The sequence below is a fragment of the Suricata suricatta genome, chromosome 11 (assembly GCF_006229205.1).
Source record: "Suricata suricatta isolate VVHF042 chromosome 11, meerkat_22Aug2017_6uvM2_HiC, whole genome shotgun sequence".
NCBI classification, from domain to species: domain Eukaryota; kingdom Metazoa; phylum Chordata; class Mammalia; order Carnivora; family Herpestidae; genus Suricata; species Suricata suricatta.
Window position 1 is genome coordinate 4,157,647 of NC_043710.1, and position 18,806 is coordinate 4,176,452.

The following is an 18,806-nucleotide window of genomic DNA, read 5'->3' on the forward strand; positions in this document are numbered from 1 at the left end:
CGGGATGAACCGCCACACGGCACAGGGGTGTTCCAGATGACATTAAGGCTACTAATCAACCGAGCTCGGGTTCAGGAAAGGGGACACTAAACATGGGTGACTCTCACGGGATGCTGGAAAAGCAGAGCGGATTGTCCGGCTGGTAGCCGAGGACACCGGCGGGTTGGGATCCACTGCTGGGCCGGAGGGGTGCAATGGGGACCCCACAGCGGCCCCTGCCAGCAGCCAGTCGGCCCCGCAGCCCTCACACTGGCCGGCCTCCCCCTTTCTCCGAGGGGCCGGTGCGGGGCTCCACACAGGCACCCGCCCTCCCGTCGGGGCCCGCCCTCCACGTACAGAACTCCTCCAGGCTGATCTCCTCCACGGCGTGGATGCCGGTCAGGTGGGCAACCCGGCCCTGGACGCGAGTCCGCTTGTCCCCAGTGGTCTTCTCCACGCGCTCGATCATCTGCTGCTGGCGGTCAGTCCAGTACAGGTGCTCACCCAGCACAGTCAGGCCCACGGGCTGCACGATGGTGGCGTCCTCCAGGGTCAGGCGGTTGGCCCCTGCAAGTGGGACAGGTGCCCCCGCTGACTACAAGAGCTCAGCCCCTGCTCCATTCAGAACAGAGGGCTGCGGGGGGGTGAGGGTGGGTGGGGGGATTCTGTGCTCTGGCCGGGGCCAAAGCTGGAGCTGACCTCCCAGAAGCCGGCCGGCCCCGCCCTGCCCCCACCCCGCGCACAGAAGCAAGGCCCCTTGAGGCAGGTCTATAGCCTAGAAGCATCCGGGCCTAAGGTGGCCCATGGCAGAGCAGCCACAAGCATGGGTGCCGGAGACAGGGCTCCGACTCCCGGCCCGGCCCACGCTGTGGGACCTTGGTGGGTCACCCACCCTCTCTGAGAGCCCTTGTCTGCCTCGCCACACGGGGATCGTTCCCACGTGCTGGAACCTTGGATGATACTGTAACGTGGCGGACGAACAGCCCCAGCACGACGCCCCCCTCAAACAGACCCCTGACGAAGGAGGCGGCTGTGCGGGCCGTTCCTGAGGACGGGGAAGGCCGGGTGTCCCTGGGAAGGGCAGACGTGTGTTGTCAGGGGACCCGCTCCCTGGGGAGGCCCAGGGCACCCACCTGACAGGTCGCAGCTCTCGATGCGCTTCAGGTCCGCGTCCACCCAGAAGAGCTTGCCCAGCCTGTTGTCCACCACGAGGGCCACAGGGCGGATGAGGCCCGTGGTGAAGAGGACCTCGCGCTCCGTGCCGTCCAAGGCCGCTCGCTCGATCTTGGCGGCTCGGTCCTGCATGTTGGTGAAGTACAGGTACCTGGGGGGCAGCGGGGGAGGGTGCTGAGTCCCGCCGTCCCGCACCGGGAGCGAGCCCGAGGGGCACCAGGTAGACCAGCCCCTGACCCCGCGCCATCGGGCCTGGCTCTGGAAAGTTACCAGGCCCATGGCCCGGCCTCTCAGGGCTTGTCCCCCAGGCCGTATGGGGTTCAGTGTGTCCCTCCGAGAACTCCCATCCACCCAGAACCTCAGAACGAGACCTGTAATTGGAAACTGGATCTTTGGAATGCAAGTAAGGGTCCAGGTGAGGCCATCTGGTCAAAGAACACTAGGAGCCCCGGAAGCAGGAAGAGAGACAAGGAAGGGTCCCCAGAGAGCCTCTGCAGGGGCACAGCCCTGCCACCGCTTGACATGACTTCTAGCCTCTGGAGCCTCGAAAGGACAAACATCCGCTCCTTCCACCCCCACCCCCCAGGCTGTGGTCATCTGTGGTGGCCTCGGGGACCCTCCGGCCACCACAGCAGCTAAGAAGCCTCAAGGGCCGCTCATCAAGCTGCCAGAGAGCCACGTAAAGTCACTAGGCTTGTGCTCCCTGAGCACCTGTGTGCCACAGGGCCTGACACCACCTTTGTCTTCCCCTTCTTGGAAGAAGACACCACACCCCCGAGGCCATGCCACCTGCCTGAGCTCACAAGGGCAGTAAGCCACGGGGTCAGGACCCCGGCTTGGGTCTGCAAGACCCAGGGCCTGTGCTCGCGCTGGCTGTCGCCTCCAAAAATCTGACTCCAGCCTGGCATGGCCACTGTGCATGAACCTTCCTGCGCTCACGACCCTCCTGCACTCAGCTTTCTTTCTTTTTAAAATGTTTTATTTATTTTGGAGAGAGAGACACAGCGTGAGCAGGGGAGGGTCAGAGAGAGAGATAAACACAGAATCCAGAAACAGGCTCCAGGCTCTGAGCTAGCTGTCAGCACAGAGCCCAATGCGGGGCTTGAACCCACGAAGCGTGAGGTCATGACCTGAGCCGAAGTCAGACGCTCAATTGACTGAGCCCCCAGTTGCCCCTGCTCAGCTTACTTTCTGAGCTTTACAGCGTGTGGCTTGAAGGCTCCCTCTCGCCCTGGTTATTCCCTTTGCGACCTTCCAAGTCTGTCTACCTCTTCATGGAAGGAAAAAGCTCCTAGAAGTAGAGTCTGTGTCCAGGGCAGTAGTGAGCTCCCGGTGGTGAAACGTATTCAAACAGCCAGCCTCCGGCTGGGGTGCTGGGGAGGGGATTTTCGCATAGGGTTCACATTTGACGGGGACAGTATAAACCCTATGAATTAAAACGTATATTCTGGGGCGCCTGGGTGGCTCAGTGGGTTAAGCGTCCGGCTTTGGCTCAGGTCATGATCTCCTAGTCCGTGGGTTCAAGCCCCGTGTCGGGCTCCGTGCTGACAGCTCAGAGCCTGGAGCCTGCTTCGGATTCTGTATCTCCCTCTCTCTCTCTCTGCCCCTCCCTACTCATGCTATTTCTGTCTCTCTAAACGAAATAAAGAACATTAAGAAAAATAAAAGAGAAGCCTATATCCTTCCCGGGTCCCCGCCCCCCGGGAGCAGCACCCGCACCGCGGTGCCCACCCACCCCCCGCCTCGCACCCGCGCTCGGCGTTGAGGACAATGGCCCGGGGCTTGTCGTGGTCCCCGCGGAGCACCACACCCATGGCGTCTCCGTTCAGCCGGTGGACGTTGATGGTATTGGTGGCCTCACAGGTCCAGAACAGCGTCCGGCTGTAGATGTCAATGCTGAGGTCGTGGGGTTGCCTGTCCGTGTTTTGGCTCTGGCTTGGAGAGGTCAAAACGAAGGGCTGTATGTAAAACAGGAGGAGACGCACATTGGCTACAGTCACGGGAGGCCTTGGTGTCTGAGTTCAGACCGAAAGTTATCTTGACCTTTCCTGTCAGGTGGGCACTCCCCCACGCGCCCGCTTGAGGGGGAAACGGATCCCGGAGAAGGTCCTAGAAGGGCTCTCGCCCCTCAGCTGGGATCTCCAGCCCACCCAGCAGCAAATTCCCGGCGGACTGTCCGTTCCCATCCCCCCCGGGTCCTGTTCCGGCCCCGGAAGGGCGGCCTGGTGGCTCCACAGGATCACAGCCTCCTTCCTGAGACATCTTCTCTTTTCTTGCTGATCGTCCTGGGCTCATGCTTCGGGATCAAGACCTTCAAGTCGTTATGTTTCAGTTTAAGGCGACAGGACGACAGGTGGATAGGACAGAGGTCTACCTCCGACAGCCCCTTCCCAGGGACGGGGGGGTGGGGGGGGGCCGGTGAGGACAGATTCAGGGGAGGGTGCAGGCCCGGGAGGGGATGGGGACGGGGGCGGGGGGCGGGCCCAGGAGGGGGTGCGTGGTTGACACAGTGCATGTCCAGAGCAATGGGCCAGCTGCCTCTCCCAGCAGTCGCTCTGTCTACACTCTCTGGGTCTCTGCCCTGGGAGACTTGGGAGAACTCTGCCTGACTCTGAGCCACCTGCTGTATCTCAGGGCCAAGCCCTGCCTTCCAGAACTATCTACAGAGAGTCACTGGTTTCCTGAAGTGCTGTGGGGCAAAGTGCCCAGTGTCACCCTCATCTGCCTCACAGACCCGAAGCCTGACTCCCTGGGGCATGTGAGCCCCTGGGTTGCCCTGAAAGTCCGTGTCCAGGCCCTCAGGTGATCTGACCTGGTGCGAACGGCTACCGACGGGTTGGATGAACAGTCCCTTCCTCGGAGAAGGACACCCTTACGGTGACCCTCTGACGAGCGCTCCTTGCGAACTTTTTCTCTTTACAGCAGTTGCTAAAACCAAGTCTCCTGGGGCAGAAGGGACTCCTGGCCAAAAAGCAGCTCCTTCACCAGGCCCAGCCTCCTGAACCCGGATGGAAAGGAGCACCCCCTCCCCCAACACACACACACACACACACACACACACACACACACACAGACACCCACCCACCCACCCACCCACCCCCCAGCCGCGGCTCCAGTCCCACGGGGCAGTTAGCGTGCAGCTCACATCCGGACACAGAGCGCCGGTTAATGGGCCGTGTGTCTCTGCAGGTGGTAACGCCCCCCTCCCCAAGAGCTGGGGGCTTTGGGGGCCGAGCGTCCCCTCCAACTGGGCATGTCCCTGTCCCAAAAGCATAGACTCCGACCGAAGGCCACAACCCAGAGCAACTGACAGACTGGGAGTAAAGCGAGACTGCGGCCCAGCCCTACCAGTGTCCCGGCGAAAACTGAGACTCTGGGAACAAGCACGTGGCGGGAGGTGACCCGCCGCCCACACCTCCCCCAGGCAGAGGAACGACTGGCCAGTTATGAAACCCAAACTCCGTACTAAGGCAAGACTTAACAGAATCCTATTCGAGGCCACAGTCAATACCCCGCCTCCTCCGTGGGACAAGGCAGCACCTGGCCACGTGGGGACATTGTGTTGTCACAACAGCCCGAAGACGCAGCGCCCGTCAGTGGACCTAACTGGGGTCCGTCCACCAATGGAGTGTTTTCAGGAAATTCTAACACCTGCTCCAATACGAATAAACCCCGAGGACACGGTGCTGAAGGGAAGAAGCCAGTCACGACAAAATAAATCCTGCATGGTTCCACTTCCATGAAATACTTGGAATCCAGTCCGATTTGTAGGGACAGAAAGTAGGAGGAGGCTGCCTAAGGCTGGGGGGCGGGGTGGGGGGGTGGTGTTTCATGGCGACAGGCTTCCAGGCCGGGGAGATGATGGCATCCTGGCGATGGCCGGGGGTGACGGCCACACCACGATGTGTGTACTTAGTGCCACTAAGCTGTGTGTTTGAAAATGGTTAGGACGATACCTTTTATGTATATTTACTACTATGAAGAAGCTTACTAGAAAAACGTAGCCAAAGTAGATAACAATTTAAAAACGTCATCCTTGGGGCTAAGAGAGGCCCCTAATAAAGATCAAAGCCACCAGAGGGCGGAGTTTGGCAAGATACGGCAGGAGGGCCGGATGTTTTCGAAACTAAGTAGAAACTCACAAGGTGTTTCCTAAAGAACTTCTCCTTCCAAGTCTCCCCTGCTTTTGCAGGACACCAGGAAAAAGCCCTTCGGATGAGACTTTCAGGCAATTTGCACCTGGTGCCTTTCTCAGCAGGAAACCCACCATCTACCATTAACACCTCCCGTTCTCCAAAGGACTCAAAGGGACTGTCACCTCATGGTGGAGGGATGAAAGGAACACATACCCACAGTGTCACCAGGCTCTGCTCCCGCAGAGATGATACAAAGCTGCCAAGGCTCCACTGGGACTTCATTTTTTCTAAGTTTATTTTATTTTGCGACGTGGGCGCGGAGCAGAGAGGGAGAGAGAGAATCCCAAGCGGGCTCCGAGCTGTCGGCGCAAAGCCCGATGCGGGGCTCGATCCCAGGGTCCTGAGATCATGACCTGAGCTGACATCAAAAGAGTCGGATGCTTACCCGACTGAGGCCCCCAGGTGCCCCTCGGACACAGCCCTCAGAGGACGGCTTGCTAACGTCACACCGTCACTGGATGCAGTACTTTGCCAGAAGCGACCGCGAGCTGTACACACAGCACCAGCACCCAGTTCAGGGTAGAAAGAGCCAAGTGAACTTTACAGACACAAAAATCACCTGAAAATCTGCACCCACAGCATCTCTCTGCATCACGTTGTAACGGTGCCGAGATTTCACCCTGATGACCTAAGATCCCATTCGCTTCTGTGGCTCCGGTAAAAGGAGTCCTTGGAAAGGGGCGTGGCAAGCCAGGCATGTCCATGAGTGACAGCCACATGAACACAATGCCGGCCACCGTGCCGACAGGGGGCCCCCAGGGTGGACCCCGAGGCTGCAGTGACAATGTCCTTTGTGGGACACACCCCAGAAACCTAGCGCAGGAGCAGCGGGTTCTGCCGGAGCCAGCATCCTGAACCCACGGATTTGTTGGGGTGCAGGATACACGGGGGCAGCTGGGGGCCTGACGCAGATTTCCCACCTGCCGACGCACAGTCTACCGTGAGAAAGGCTCAGGGGATGCCGAGACGGGCAGGAACGCACGAGCCCGTGCACACGCACACACGCACGCACAGCGCCCTCCATCTCCCGGGTGCTGGGGGCTGCGCCCGTGCGTGCGGGGCTCGTGACTTCCCACGGCGTGTCACATAGGCTCCCCCCATCGGCGCACGCACAGCCATGAGCGCAGCCCTGCACCCCCACACCCTCGGCAACTTCAGGTCTCGTCAAGGCGAAGCGCCGCGGTCCCTTCCGAGTCCATCTTGAACCACCGGACACATGCAGGGACACACCTTTACTTCTCTCTCCTTCACGCGTCGCTGACGGGCTTTTTGAGTGCGGGCACCTCTCCCCTTCCCCACCGCCCTGCGGCCTCACCGTGCGCTTCTGCATGTAGTGCATTTTAGGCATGTAGATGCTGCATTACGGCAAACGGGCTACGCAACTCCTGTGAACTAAAAATAAATCCAGAATAACCGATGCCAACTAGCCTTGCACAAAACCACCGTGGCAAGAAAGAGAAAAAGCGCATTTCTATGTATAATCGAAGGGTTTCACACGGCTCAGGATTATGCCCTGGGATGACCTAATTAGAACCCAAGTCGCTGTTGACACAAGCCGGGCTCCGCTGGCCCAGCAAGAGGGGGGAGGGCGCAGCGCAGAAACTGCCGTGCGGGCTCCTCGCGGAAGCGCCCCCCGCGCTCGCCAGGTACACTTGCCTGGGTCCCATCGTCCTTGGCTCGCTTGATGTTCTGGCGCCCGTCCACCCAGTAGATGAACCTGTCCAGGGGGTCGTAGTCGAGGGCCCTGACGTTCCTGAGCCCATGCAGGGGCAGGATGAGGTCCGGGCTGTGCCGGTCGTCGGGGACCACGCGGCTGATGGCGCATTTCTGGCTGAACAGCAGGAAGGTGGTGGGCGCTAGAAGGGGCAAACAGACGCGGGGCCGCGCATCAGCGTCCGGAGCCAAAGCCGGGGGCCGGAGCGCGCGCTCCCCCGGGAGAGCCAGCCGGGCTCCTGCGCCTGCCAGGCACGGCGGGGCCGACGCCGGAGGGACGTGGAGCGGCTTCCAGGGGTGGACTGCGGGGCGCGTGTTCTCCACGTCACGCGGGTCTCTGCGGTTTCAGTGTCCTGTGAGGCTTGAGTTATTCTGAAGTAGATGGCAGCTGGGTTTTAAACTATTAAGACTTAAGACAGAACGAGGGAAACCATAAATATTAAACTCCCACTTGCTGCTTGGACGAGTGTGTAACTTGCCAGATGCCTGTATATGGTCAAGTGAATTCTATGAACAATGACGCGGGTGGGGTCACTTCGTGGGGGTGTCGGTGAGCAAAACGGCCTCCGTGCAGGAACGGCACTGCTCAGGATGTGCAAGAGGCCAGCAGCACGGGCTGCAGAACTACAGGCTTGAAACAAAGTCACGGCCCCAGGTCTGCCGGCCAGAGGGGCAGAGATGTAAGTTACAGGGATCGAGTCTGGGTGACGGGTTGCCAGCCCCTGTGATTGACCCTACAAGGTCTTGCCCCCAGGGAAGGGGGACAATAGGACCAAAGGGAGCCTGACAGTAGGAAGGCCCAGGCTGGGCCGAGGACCCGTTGCTCCTTCAGGAGACAGATGTGCCGAGCCCTCAGCGGAGACATTCCGCAGGAGGATCTCTGGACATACAGACCGGTCACTGGGGAGAGCGCTCACTCACAGAGGCAGGACTAGGCCTCCAGGGAACGGGCAGCTTACGCAGTGTGCAGCCTGCTCAACCACCCAGGAACACCAAGGCGCCCAGATAAGAAGCTCCTTTCTAGGAGCACCTGGGTGGCTCAGTTGGTTAAGCATCTGACTCTTGATTTCGGCTCTGGTCGTGGTCGTTCATGAGACTGAACCCCACATCAGGGTCTGTGCTGACAAGAGTCTGCTTGGGATTCTCTCTTTCTCTCTAAAAAAAAAAAAACTAAATAAATGGGGGCACCTGGGTGGCTCAGTTGGCTCAGCGTCCAACATTGGCTCTGGTCACGATCTCACAGTTCGTGAGTTTGAGTTCCGCGTCGGGCTCTGTGCCGACAGCTCGGAGCCTGGAGCCTGCTTTGGATTCTGTGAGTCCCTCTCTCTCTCTCTCTGCCTCTCCCCTGCTTGTGCTCTGTCTCGGTCTCTCTCGCTCTCAAAAATAAATAAAAACATTAACAAGTAAATAAGTGAAGAAGACAAGACAAAGGAGGCCATGGAGCCAGCCTGGGCTGACGGGGGAGGGGCGCAGGCACAGAGCAGGACACTCACGGCTGCAGTTGCGGCTGCTGGGGTCCAGCGTGTAGTGGGAGGCGCAGCTGCAGCGGTGGCCGCCGGGGACGGCGAGGCACAGCTGTCCGCACTGCCCGTTGTTGTGCGTGCAGTCGTTGAGGCCGTCCTGGCGGGAGGAGTGGAACACCAGGATGTCCATCACGAAGTCCAGGTGGCCCTGGATGAGCGTGCGGTTCTGGCCGCTGGTCTTGTCAGCCCTCTCGATGCTGTGCAGGTTCCAGTCCGTCCAGTAGATGTAGTCGCTGTACTGGGTGAGGCCGAAGGGGTGCGGGAGGTCGTCGGCGATCACGACCCGCCCCTGACCTGCGTGGAGGCACATGGGCACGGTGTCAGCACCCAGCTGCCCACTGGGCCAGAGCTGCCTGGTGGCCTGGGTCAAGGCCAGAGTGTCCAACCACTCTGGAAGACAAGCAGGGCCTCCTGAAGCTGGAGGCCGCCCACCCTGTGACCAGGCAAGTCCCCTGTATCCCGCAAGGGGGGCACGTGCCGTCCACTCAAAGCAGAGACAGGAGCATGCGGGGCAGCAGCTGTGTGTAGGAGCCACGAGCGGGAAGCAATCCAAATGCCTGTCAGGAGCATGTCCGTCAGGGGCGTGTCCGTCAGGGGCGTGTCCGTCAGGGGCGTGTCCGTCAGGGGCGTGTCCTTCAGCAGGTGTCCATCAGTAGATGGACATTAAACATTATTGTCAGATAGACATTAAACGTGGAGCCCTGGAATCTGGGCAGCCCTCTGTAACCTTAGGAAAATTCCTGTGACCTCCCTGGGCCTCAGTTTCCCCATCAGCCTATGCTGTGATGATACTGAGGGATCCAACTAGACTCCTGGCCCAGGGCTGAGCGGGGACACGGCGCTCAGCAGGGGTGCAGGAAACGGCTGTCACCTGGGCCTCTGTGGACACGCCTATAGCAACGGCACCCGGCGTGGGAGGGACAACCCCAGGAGAGGATGAGGCTGGACCAGGCCTCCCATGGGGCCTCGGGACTTGCAGGCCAGAGGGGACAGTGCAGCGGGCGCTGAGGGACAGCCAGCGCCCCAGCCCAGGGATGGCCCATCGCCGCAGGCCAAAGCACCCGGCCAGCAGGACCCCCCGCGGGGCCCTCACCCAGCATGTCAGACGACTCGATCATGTTGGTGTCCAGGTCCGTCCAGTAGAGACGCTGGTCGGCGTAGTCGATGGTGAGGTCGTTGGCCCGGCCCACCTTGTCCACCAGTGTCATGCAGTTGGTCCCGTCCATGAAGGCCCGCACGATCCTGGGCTTCCCGCCCCACTCGGTCCAGTAGATGTACCTGGGGGACACAGGCAGGGCTCAGGCGCATCCTCTCTCACCGCGGGGCTGGGGAGGCGCACGACCACCCCATCTCCACCACCCTGGAGGAGGCCACATCAGCGACATCCCTGCAGGAAGCAGGTACGGGGTGACGCGCTTAGAGTGCCCCAGGACCTAACGTCCCTCCAGATATGGTCACCGGCTGCCTCCGGAAATCCCACAGCAGCGCTCCCTGCAGGGTTAAGTGCGAATGCACCCGTTTACAGACAAAGCGGGTGCACAGTGGGGGTGACCAGTAACAGGATACCCAGGCTGGGACACGGCTGTGGCAGAGACAAACGCGAATCAAGCCGGACAGGACGCCACGGTGACGAGGGAAGCCGGGCTGGACGTGGGCAAGTCAGGACACACAGTCCCCGTACTCGATGGGGGCAGGAAGGAAGAACGTGGGGGCCACAGGCGCTGCAGGCCGGGAAGCCCACTCAGCACTCCTGCCCCCAGGGGCCCCCCCTCCTTCCGCAGCAGCAGCTCCACAGAGGAGCCCAGACTCCAGGACCGGGTGCTACTTGTCCTCGTGCTAGGTCCTGGGCCTTTCACTCTGTCCTGTCATCCTGAAATCTGGCCTTCCCTAACAGCATGTGCCAGGCAAGGTTTGGGGTGCTCCAGGCACATCCTTGATGCTGTGAGTGGGGGGAGCACTGTGTCCGCAGCACAGAAGACCCTGGTGCAGAGGGACACACGACCCTGGCCCCCAGCCCCGGTGCCCAGAGCAGGGCCGGAGTCTGAGGGCCTCAAAGCCGGCTCCGAGACGGCAAAGTCCGGCAACAGGCAGCGGGTGACGGAGCCCAGCTCTGCTCTCCCTGGCGATGTGACCTTCAGTAAGTCACTCAGCTTCTCTGAGCCTCAGTGTCCACATCTGATAATCAGGGTCAAAGACACTTGCCCCTTGCAGTCCCCCGGAAGCTGTGCTCAGACAGCACAGGTGAAGCACCGGACACATTGGCTGCCGCTCCTTCCTCCGGCCTCAGTTTCCCCTCTGTGCAATAAACCAGATCGCTGGCCACCTCAAAGCTCTACTCACAGGGCGCCCACCGGGCAGCCACGCCCCTCGGGTCATCCCAGGCGGGCAGAAGGACGAACAAAGATGGCACTCACCCTCTGGTGGGGTCCAGGGCCAGCGAGCGGGGGTTGTCCAAGTCCCTCCACACGAGGACCTGCCGGAACTGCCCGTCCAACCGGGCCACCTCGATCCTGTTGGTGCCGGTGTCCGCCCAGTACAGGTTCTTGCCCATCCAGTCGACGGCCATGCCTTCCGGGTAGTCGAGGCCAAACTCGATCACGTGCTCCACGGAGCTGCCGTTCATGAAGGCGCGGCTGATGGTCTGGGAGCAGGGGAGGAGGCAAGGGTTAGGAACCGGCACACCCGCAGACCCCTGACCAGGAGACACTCGGCCCCCCTGGAGCGACCGCACCGACCGCGTCTGCGGCCGGAATGTCAACAGCCCGGAGTTTTCAAATAAACGCGTGAAATGCAGCCAGATTCAACTCCTGATTTTAGGGGGAAAAAAAGATTTGGCGATATTTAAACATCTACCTTTTAGATGTGTGCATACAGAGACCCTTCCTTTTCCCCAGGCAGCTTCCTTGGGAAATGTTATCCGAAGGAACCAATAAAAATGCAAAAGATGAGGAGACACTGAAACAGAAGCAAGGTTTGCGCGCAGGAGTGCTCGTGACCGTGGAACGGGCTGCGGCGGGAAAAGCGGAAACCACGACGTTTAAGATAAGGGCGTGGTTATGTAAAATGGAATTATTTCACACACCCACGCAGTCGTGTTAAAGACTTCCCAGCAGCCTAGTCAGTCACCTCCTAGAATGGGAAGTTTAAAAAAACCAGGTTACAGAATTCTCTAGAACAAATGCTGATGATCATGAGAAACACACAGTGTCAGGTGGGGTGGGGGAGGGGTCCTGAGTGATATTTATTTTCTTCTTCGCTGTGTATGTCCCCCTTTTTCAAGAAGCTCTGATGGTTTTTGGAAACAGAAAAATCTTTACGAGCCGTGTCTTATGAAGAGGAGAATAAGATCAGTGATCAGGCTGTGTTGTCTGACACTTCTGAACAGGGGTCAGCAAGCTTCGCTGTAAAGGGGCAGATAGTGAATATTTAGGCTCCGAGGGCCACACAGATCTGTTCCAACTAGGCACCGTGGAGGCACAAATGCGTGCAGATAACCCATAAGCAAATCAACATTGCCATGTTCCAATAAAACTTTATTTAAAAAAAAGAAAAACAGAGGAGTCCAGGGGCACCTGGGTGGTCAGTAGGTGAAGCATCCGACTTCGGCTCAGGTCATGATCTCACCGTTCGTAAGTTCAGGCCCGGTGTCGGGCTCTGTGCTGACAGCTCGGAGCCTGGAGCCTGCTTCGGGTTCTGTGTCTCCCTCTCTCTCTGACCCTCACCCACTCACACCGTTTCTTTCAAAAATGAATAAATGTTTAAAAAAAAAAAAAAAAGAAAAGAAAAAAGAAGAGAAGAGAAAAGAAAAAAACATTCGCTGGGGTGCCCAGGTGGCTCAGTCGGTTAAGCGCCCGACCTCGGCTCAGGTCACGATCTCGAAGTTTGTGAGTTCGAGCCTCACGTTATGCTCTGCATGCACAGCTGGGAGCCTGCTTGAGTCCCCGGTCTCCCTCCCTCTCTGCCCCTCCCCAGCTTGCGTGTGCTCTCTCTCAAAACTAAATGTTTAAAAATAACAATAGATCGATAAAATAGCTCACAGGATCAAGTTACAACAAAGATCACAGCTCTTTAAAACAGAACGGGAGACCGGTGACAGCGCCGCAGGACAAAGCTGTCCCCGTAGGACGCCTCGCGGTCTGTACCTTCAGGCTGACGTCCGTCCAGTAGATGTGGTTGTTGGACACGTCGAAGTCCAGCGCCGAGGCCTCCTTGACGCCCGGGAGCGGGATGGCCACGTCGTTGGTGGTGGTCTCCAGGGAGATCCTGTGGATGGCGGCCCTGCTGGTGAACACCAGGAAGGCCTCGGGCACGATGCAGGTCTTCATGTCGCTCAGCAGCTCCAGGCCGATGGGGCAGCCGCACTTGGTGGCGCGGGGTGTGAAGAAGCACAGGTGGCTGCAGCCCCCGTTCCCGTCCGCGCACGGGTTGGTGCCTGGAGGAGAGCACAGCAGCCCTCAGCCCCGGCAGCCCCGACGGAGAGGCGCACGCCGACCGGCCGTCGCGCCTGGCTTCATCTCCGCCGGGCGCCAAAGGGGGACACCAGGGGGGGATGGCGGACCCCATCCGGGGAAGGGGCAGTCACGGTGACCGGTGCGTACGAACTCACTCCGTCCGCCCAGCAGCCTGGGAGGCAGAGGCCATTCCCACCCCTGTGTCTCGGGGGCGGAAACTGAAGCCGGAGAGGTGGCAGGTGACACAGCGCAGGTGGAAGAATGCCACGTGACGGGACAGGTCACCCTTCCCCGGGACTGGACTCTTGGCCTACGGACCGGACCGACCCCCGATGGCCCCTCCAATCCACCACTGCTCACAGCCTCGCAAACTCGGGTCCGCCCAGGACCGCCAAAGGTCTCTCTTCTTCACGGAAGCCGACGGCCCGTGGCCCCCTCACTGACTTCTGGCCAGCCGTCCCTCTCACCTGCCGAGGTGCTGCTCAAACTGGCCTTAATTTAGTGTTAAATATTTCAGCTAAAACAAAAGGATCCTTTTCCCCATCTCTCTCCGTGAACCCTCAGATGGGAGAGACAGAAAGATGGACCCAATTTCTCAACATTAAGTCATATCCCCTGGAAACATCTTTTTGCTTAGCTGCGGGTTTTTTTAAATTTTAAATGATCACTCACAGGACAGCCTCCCATCTACGGTGGATAATCAACATGTTTTGTTTTTTCTTTAATGTTTATTATTTACTTTTGAGAGAGAGAGACAGAGCTGAGCAGGGGAGTGTCAGAGAGAGAGGGAGACACAGAATCCGAAGCAGGCTCCAGGCTCTGAGCTGTCAGCACAGAGACCAACACGGGGCTCAAACTCACAAACCACAGGATCATGACCTGAGCCGACTTTGGACACTTAACTGACTGAGCCACCAGGCGCCCCAAACAGGTAAAATTAAGTGAATCGGTCCCGTCATCCCTTGACCAGGAACGCGGGTCACCGGACAGTAAGGCCCAGCCCAGCGACACAGAGATGCCCCAGGCGCCTCACCGCCATGCCGCTGCTCCGCCGGGCACACCTTGCCGCCCCCTGTGCCCCAAATCCCAAGCTCAAGTGACCCCCCGTGCCTCCAGGCCAGACTCCCTAAAGTCCCAGCTCTGGCCACCGCCTGGCTGCAGAGCTAACTAAGACTCACTAGACAAGCACTAGATCCTCTCTGGTCACCTGTTCAGTGATCCCCCAAAGGTCTGCTGAGCACCTCCGAGGTCCAGGCGCTGGACTAAGTGCAGAGCCCGTCCCCACGGAGCCCTGACACCTCCCCTTCACCCCACCCCACCCACCACACCTGGTCACTGTTCTCTCCGGCGTGGCCCACTCGCTGCATTTGGAATCCTTTTCTTAAAGAGACAAATCAGCATAGTAAGTGAGCTTTCCGCTCACCCTGGCTTCCAGGCAGAAGGTGTGTATTTGAGTCAGGGTCCAGCGTGGCCACACCGGGCAGCGATCGCAGCCCCCCCAGCGATGAGGCAGACCCGGGGTGAGTGCTGAGCTCAGCCCCTCTCGGCCATGGGGCCATGCCTCCTCCTTCCCAGTGCGCATGGGCAGTACTGTACTGAGTGCACGGGGTGCTCCGGGCATGAAGGCACCGAGCCTGGCACACAGCAGGCACTCAGCAAACACTAGCCATTATTACAACAACAGAGCCAGAGATGCCCACGACCACCACCTAGTCAATATCCCAGGCGATCAGAAAAAAATAATAAAACAAAAAAAGCGCGGTGGAGTGGGGCACCTGGGTGGCTCCGTTGGTTAAGCGTCTGACTTCAGCCCAGGTCATGATTTTGCGGTCTGTGCGTTTGAGCCCCACATCGGGCTCTGTGCTGGCAGCTCAGAGCCTGGAGCCTGCTTCGGATTCTGCGTCTCCCTCTCTCTACCCCTCCCCTCCTCATGCTCTCTCTCTCTGTCACTCAAAAATAAATAAACATTAAAAAAAATTAAAAATATATATATACATCCACCCCTCACCATTCCCTCCTGTCCGTAACCACACATCACCGTATCCTGTCCCGCCCATCCCCAGACTGGGTGCCTGTGGACCAAAGGGCGGCACAGCCCGCGGCTTCTTCCTTGTGCCGGTCGGCACGGCTGACCGACTCACCGACAACCTTGGCAACGTTCACAGCCTTGAGCCCCATCAGGTCGGGCAGCTGGTCGATGATGACGTCCCGGCTGGCCTTGACCTTGTGCACACGCTCGATGCTGCGCCGCTGCCAGTCGGTCCAGTAGATGAAGTCCCCGAGCAGCGTGAACCCGAAAATGTGTGGCAGCTTGTCCTCCAGGAGCGTCCGCCTCTTTGTCCCGTCCACGTTGATCACCTGCGGGACGGCAGACGCAGGTGTGACCGGCCTCGGCCTGAGCCTCCTGAAGCACGGCCAGTCCCGGGACGCGCCGCTCTGCCCGCACCTTGCTGGGCCCGGGCACAGAGCCAGGTGCCACGGCTCACCAGCCAGCCGGACAAACGACGCCTGAGCAACGGAGCTGGTGCCAGGCTCACCCCACAGCTCCCCTGCCTGGGTGCGGACACTGCTGACGGCGTCCTATCCCTTCCCGCATGACCAGGTGCGGGGCTCCGGCCAGGGCGGGGGTCCAGCTGCAGCGTCGCCCCCACGCACCTCTGGCGGCATTGAATCACACTCCCGACACCGCCTCGAGTGTCAAGTCCATTACTGGATGACTAGCAGACCGCGGGCCCTGGGCAAGACCTTCCCCTTGTCTGCGGACTGATTTCTTGGTCAGGAGCAGCTGAACTCTGGGGACACTTCCGGCCCTGAGTCTGAGCCTGTGGCTCTAAGATGCCTTCTATCCACAGACCCACTAGCAGCCATCTGCTCTGAGACATAAAAACTAAATCTTTTTCTTCAAGGCTCAGGGCTGATTAAAAGCATTAACCACAAAAGCCACAGAGGAGAAAACCACCATCAGACGTAAAAACGCCTTAACCAACGGAAGCACACAACAGGGGGAGGAGGTGATTCTGGTGACAGGTGATCCTGTGGAAGCCCATGTTGAAAGGAACGCTCAGCAAAAACACAGCATCACAACTCTCCGGCTCTCAGGCCAGGATGAAAGAGACATGATGAATGAAAGTCAAGTCCCAGCAGGCCTCCTGCAGCCTGATCAGATTCCCAGCTCATCAGCAGAGTGACAAGCCCTGTGTTTTGCAGGCGGTGGGAACATAAGACAGATCAAATTCGTGCTGAACAGAAGAGACTCTGGTCATCTGCTTCTGGACAGCACAGGACAGAACTGCCAGGTCCCCCGGGAGGGGTAGGCAGCTCTGCGCCCGGCCCAGCAGGTCCCTGCACCCCGTGGACCTCAGTTTCTCCACCTGTCACCCAGGAACGTAACCAAAGAAAGAACAATGGCCCCGAGCTGAGGCAATTAAATCAGAACCAGAAGCGGGTCCGATGTGCGGCCCAGGAGAGAACACTGGGTGGGGTGGTGCCCTTGACCATGAGCGGGGGAGCTGCCAGCCCCCCCCCCCAGGAGGCGGAGCTCAGGTTGTACTGATTTCTGTGCCCATCTCTGGGCACCTGCTCCCAGCCCCTCTGGTTTCCCTCTTTCCTCGGCCGAGAGTAACCGGGTCTGGGGGAGCAGTGGTCCACACCTGCGGTTAGTTCATGCTACAAAGGATAGCATCCACGTCTAGAAAAAAAAATCATTACTGAAGCTGTAATATACCAAAATGTCAACACCACCTTTAAGAGGCTTTTCTCTTCCTTCACTATTTCCGTATTTTCTCAATTCTCTTGAATAACTGAATTCCAGACATAAATAAATACGTGTTCTGTTGATCTGGGGCAAGAGAGTACAATTTTCCTGACTCAGGAACAATGAAAACGAGCCCCCGGAGGACACGGGGCCAGCCAGGGTGATGGCCCCGGCTGCCAGCCCCTCGTCTCTCCCCTCCTCTGCCCCCTCCTCGGCCGCCCAGCGCGCCCGCCGCCAGGGAGGGGCAGGGTCCGGCACAAGGAGCCCCTCCTCCGCCCCACCCCCCTCCGCCCCGACTAGCAGGCCCTCAGGACTCCGATACTTGAGAAAAAGAAATGATCCCAAAGTGAGTTTTTCACGGCAGCTCGCGGCACGCCAGGAGCAAATCCAGCCCGTCCGGAAAAGATACCTCTGCCGGACGGGGCCTCTCCCCAGCCCCGGAGCACCCGAGACTCGGCTGGGAGCACCCACGTCTCCACAGTGCAGATTTCCCAGAGGCCTGAGCGGCGCTGCGGGTGCGGAGACGGGGCACCGCGCAGGGCCCATCGGACTCCTGCGACGGGGCAGGTCCGCTCGGAGGTCAGGAGTAACGGAATCGAACGTGAACGCCCGGGAACGGCGCAGCCAGGGGGGGAGACGGACCCTCCAGCCGGGGCGCCGGCAGACTTCTCCCGCAAAGGCTCGCAACTCTGTTCAGCCCCGTGGCCGCACGGTCCTTGCGGCGCCAAGAACCACCAGACAGAGCGTGCGGGCGCACCGCTGTGTTCCAAGAGAACGTCGTTGGTGCAAAACACAAATAACTCTGTAGACACCGAAGTGTGAAGTTCATGTTGTCACACGTCATGAAATACCACTTCTATATTTTTTTCAATCATTTAAAAGCATAAAAGCCATTCTCAGTTTGAGGACGGTACCAAAAAGAAGGCAGTCTGGCCCACGGGCTGTAGTCACCCCCCCCCCCCGTCTAGAACAGAGGTGCCTGTGCCCTTGACCTTCCAGAGAAGGAACCAGACATCTCCGGGAAGTTACAGAAAATCAACCATGCAGACACCAAAGGCAGCCGGGGGCCGAGCTTGCTCTCCCTGACCCATGGCTTCTGCCCTCCTGGCCCCTCCATGCTCCCAAAGAAGACCGCCCTCAGCCGAGCACCGAGGGGCAGACCCCGCACGGGTCTGCGGGGAGGCCCACAAAATGCGGCCCCCAGAAAGTCACCTGAGCTGCAATTTGCTTACACTGAAATCTCCGTTCCCGCTGACTTAGTCATGCAAAGAGGTATGAGCCCAAGAACAACCCTTTGAAAGCACAGGTTTAAAAGAAAAAGATTTAGTTTCCTTTTTAAATAAGAAAAACTTTATTTAACGTTTATTTATTTTGGAGAGACAGAGACAGTGCGAGCAGGGAAGGGGCAGAGAGAGGGAGACACAGAATCGGAAGCAGGCTCCAGGCTCTGAGCTGTCAGCACAGAGCCCGACGCGGGGCTCGAACCCACGAACCGCGAGATCATGACCTGAGCTGAAGTAGCTGTTTAACCGACTGAGCCCCCAGGCGCCCACGACTTCTGTTTTCTAATAAAATAATTATCACCGTTAGACGTAAACCCCGAAATTAAAACCGCCATGGTTATTTTGTTCCACGTAAAAAAAAAGACCTTAGACACACACTGCAGGGACGTGCCCAGGCCTCCGCTGCCCAGATGCCCCATGCTCTCGCTTCTGCCCTGGGGGGCGAGGCCCACACAGCCAGCAGGCCTCCAAATCCGCACTCACACGCTGAGTACTTATTCTGGTTGTAGCCGAGGTCACCCCCATCGACTCGGGAAACGTCCGGAGCAGGGAGATGGACAGACTTCTAACTTCTCGGTCCGTGATTTACCCTCAGCCCGCCCGCCAGCCTGCACTGCCGGGTCCTCCGTCTGAGAGCCTACCGGGATGCCAGAGGTCAGCTGCAAGGGACCCAAACAGCCGCTGTCCCAGCTGGAGACAGCAGGGGGCCTCGGAGAGCCCAGATGATGGGGGGC

General features: G+C 59.1%; 1 protein-coding gene across 1 annotated transcript in view; it reads right to left on the reverse strand.

The window, feature by feature from the left end:
* The window catches only part of LRP5 (LDL receptor related protein 5), a 62,198-nt gene that overhangs the window by 18,205 nt on the left and 25,187 nt on the right, over positions 1-18,806 (reverse strand). Inside the window, exons 7-15 of the mRNA XM_029956307.1 lie at positions 15,177-15,393; positions 12,727-13,016; positions 10,999-11,225; positions 9,678-9,862; positions 8,555-8,878; positions 7,005-7,204; positions 2,902-3,110; positions 1,113-1,303; positions 337-546 (exon numbers count right to left, since the gene is read on the reverse strand). Of these exons, the coding sequence (XP_029812167.1) occupies positions 337-546; positions 1,113-1,303; positions 2,902-3,110; positions 7,005-7,204; positions 8,555-8,878; positions 9,678-9,862; positions 10,999-11,225; positions 12,727-13,016; positions 15,177-15,393 (2,053 nt within the window). The remainder of the gene's footprint in view (positions 1-336; positions 547-1,112; positions 1,304-2,901; positions 3,111-7,004; positions 7,205-8,554; positions 8,879-9,677; positions 9,863-10,998; positions 11,226-12,726; positions 13,017-15,176; positions 15,394-18,806) is intronic.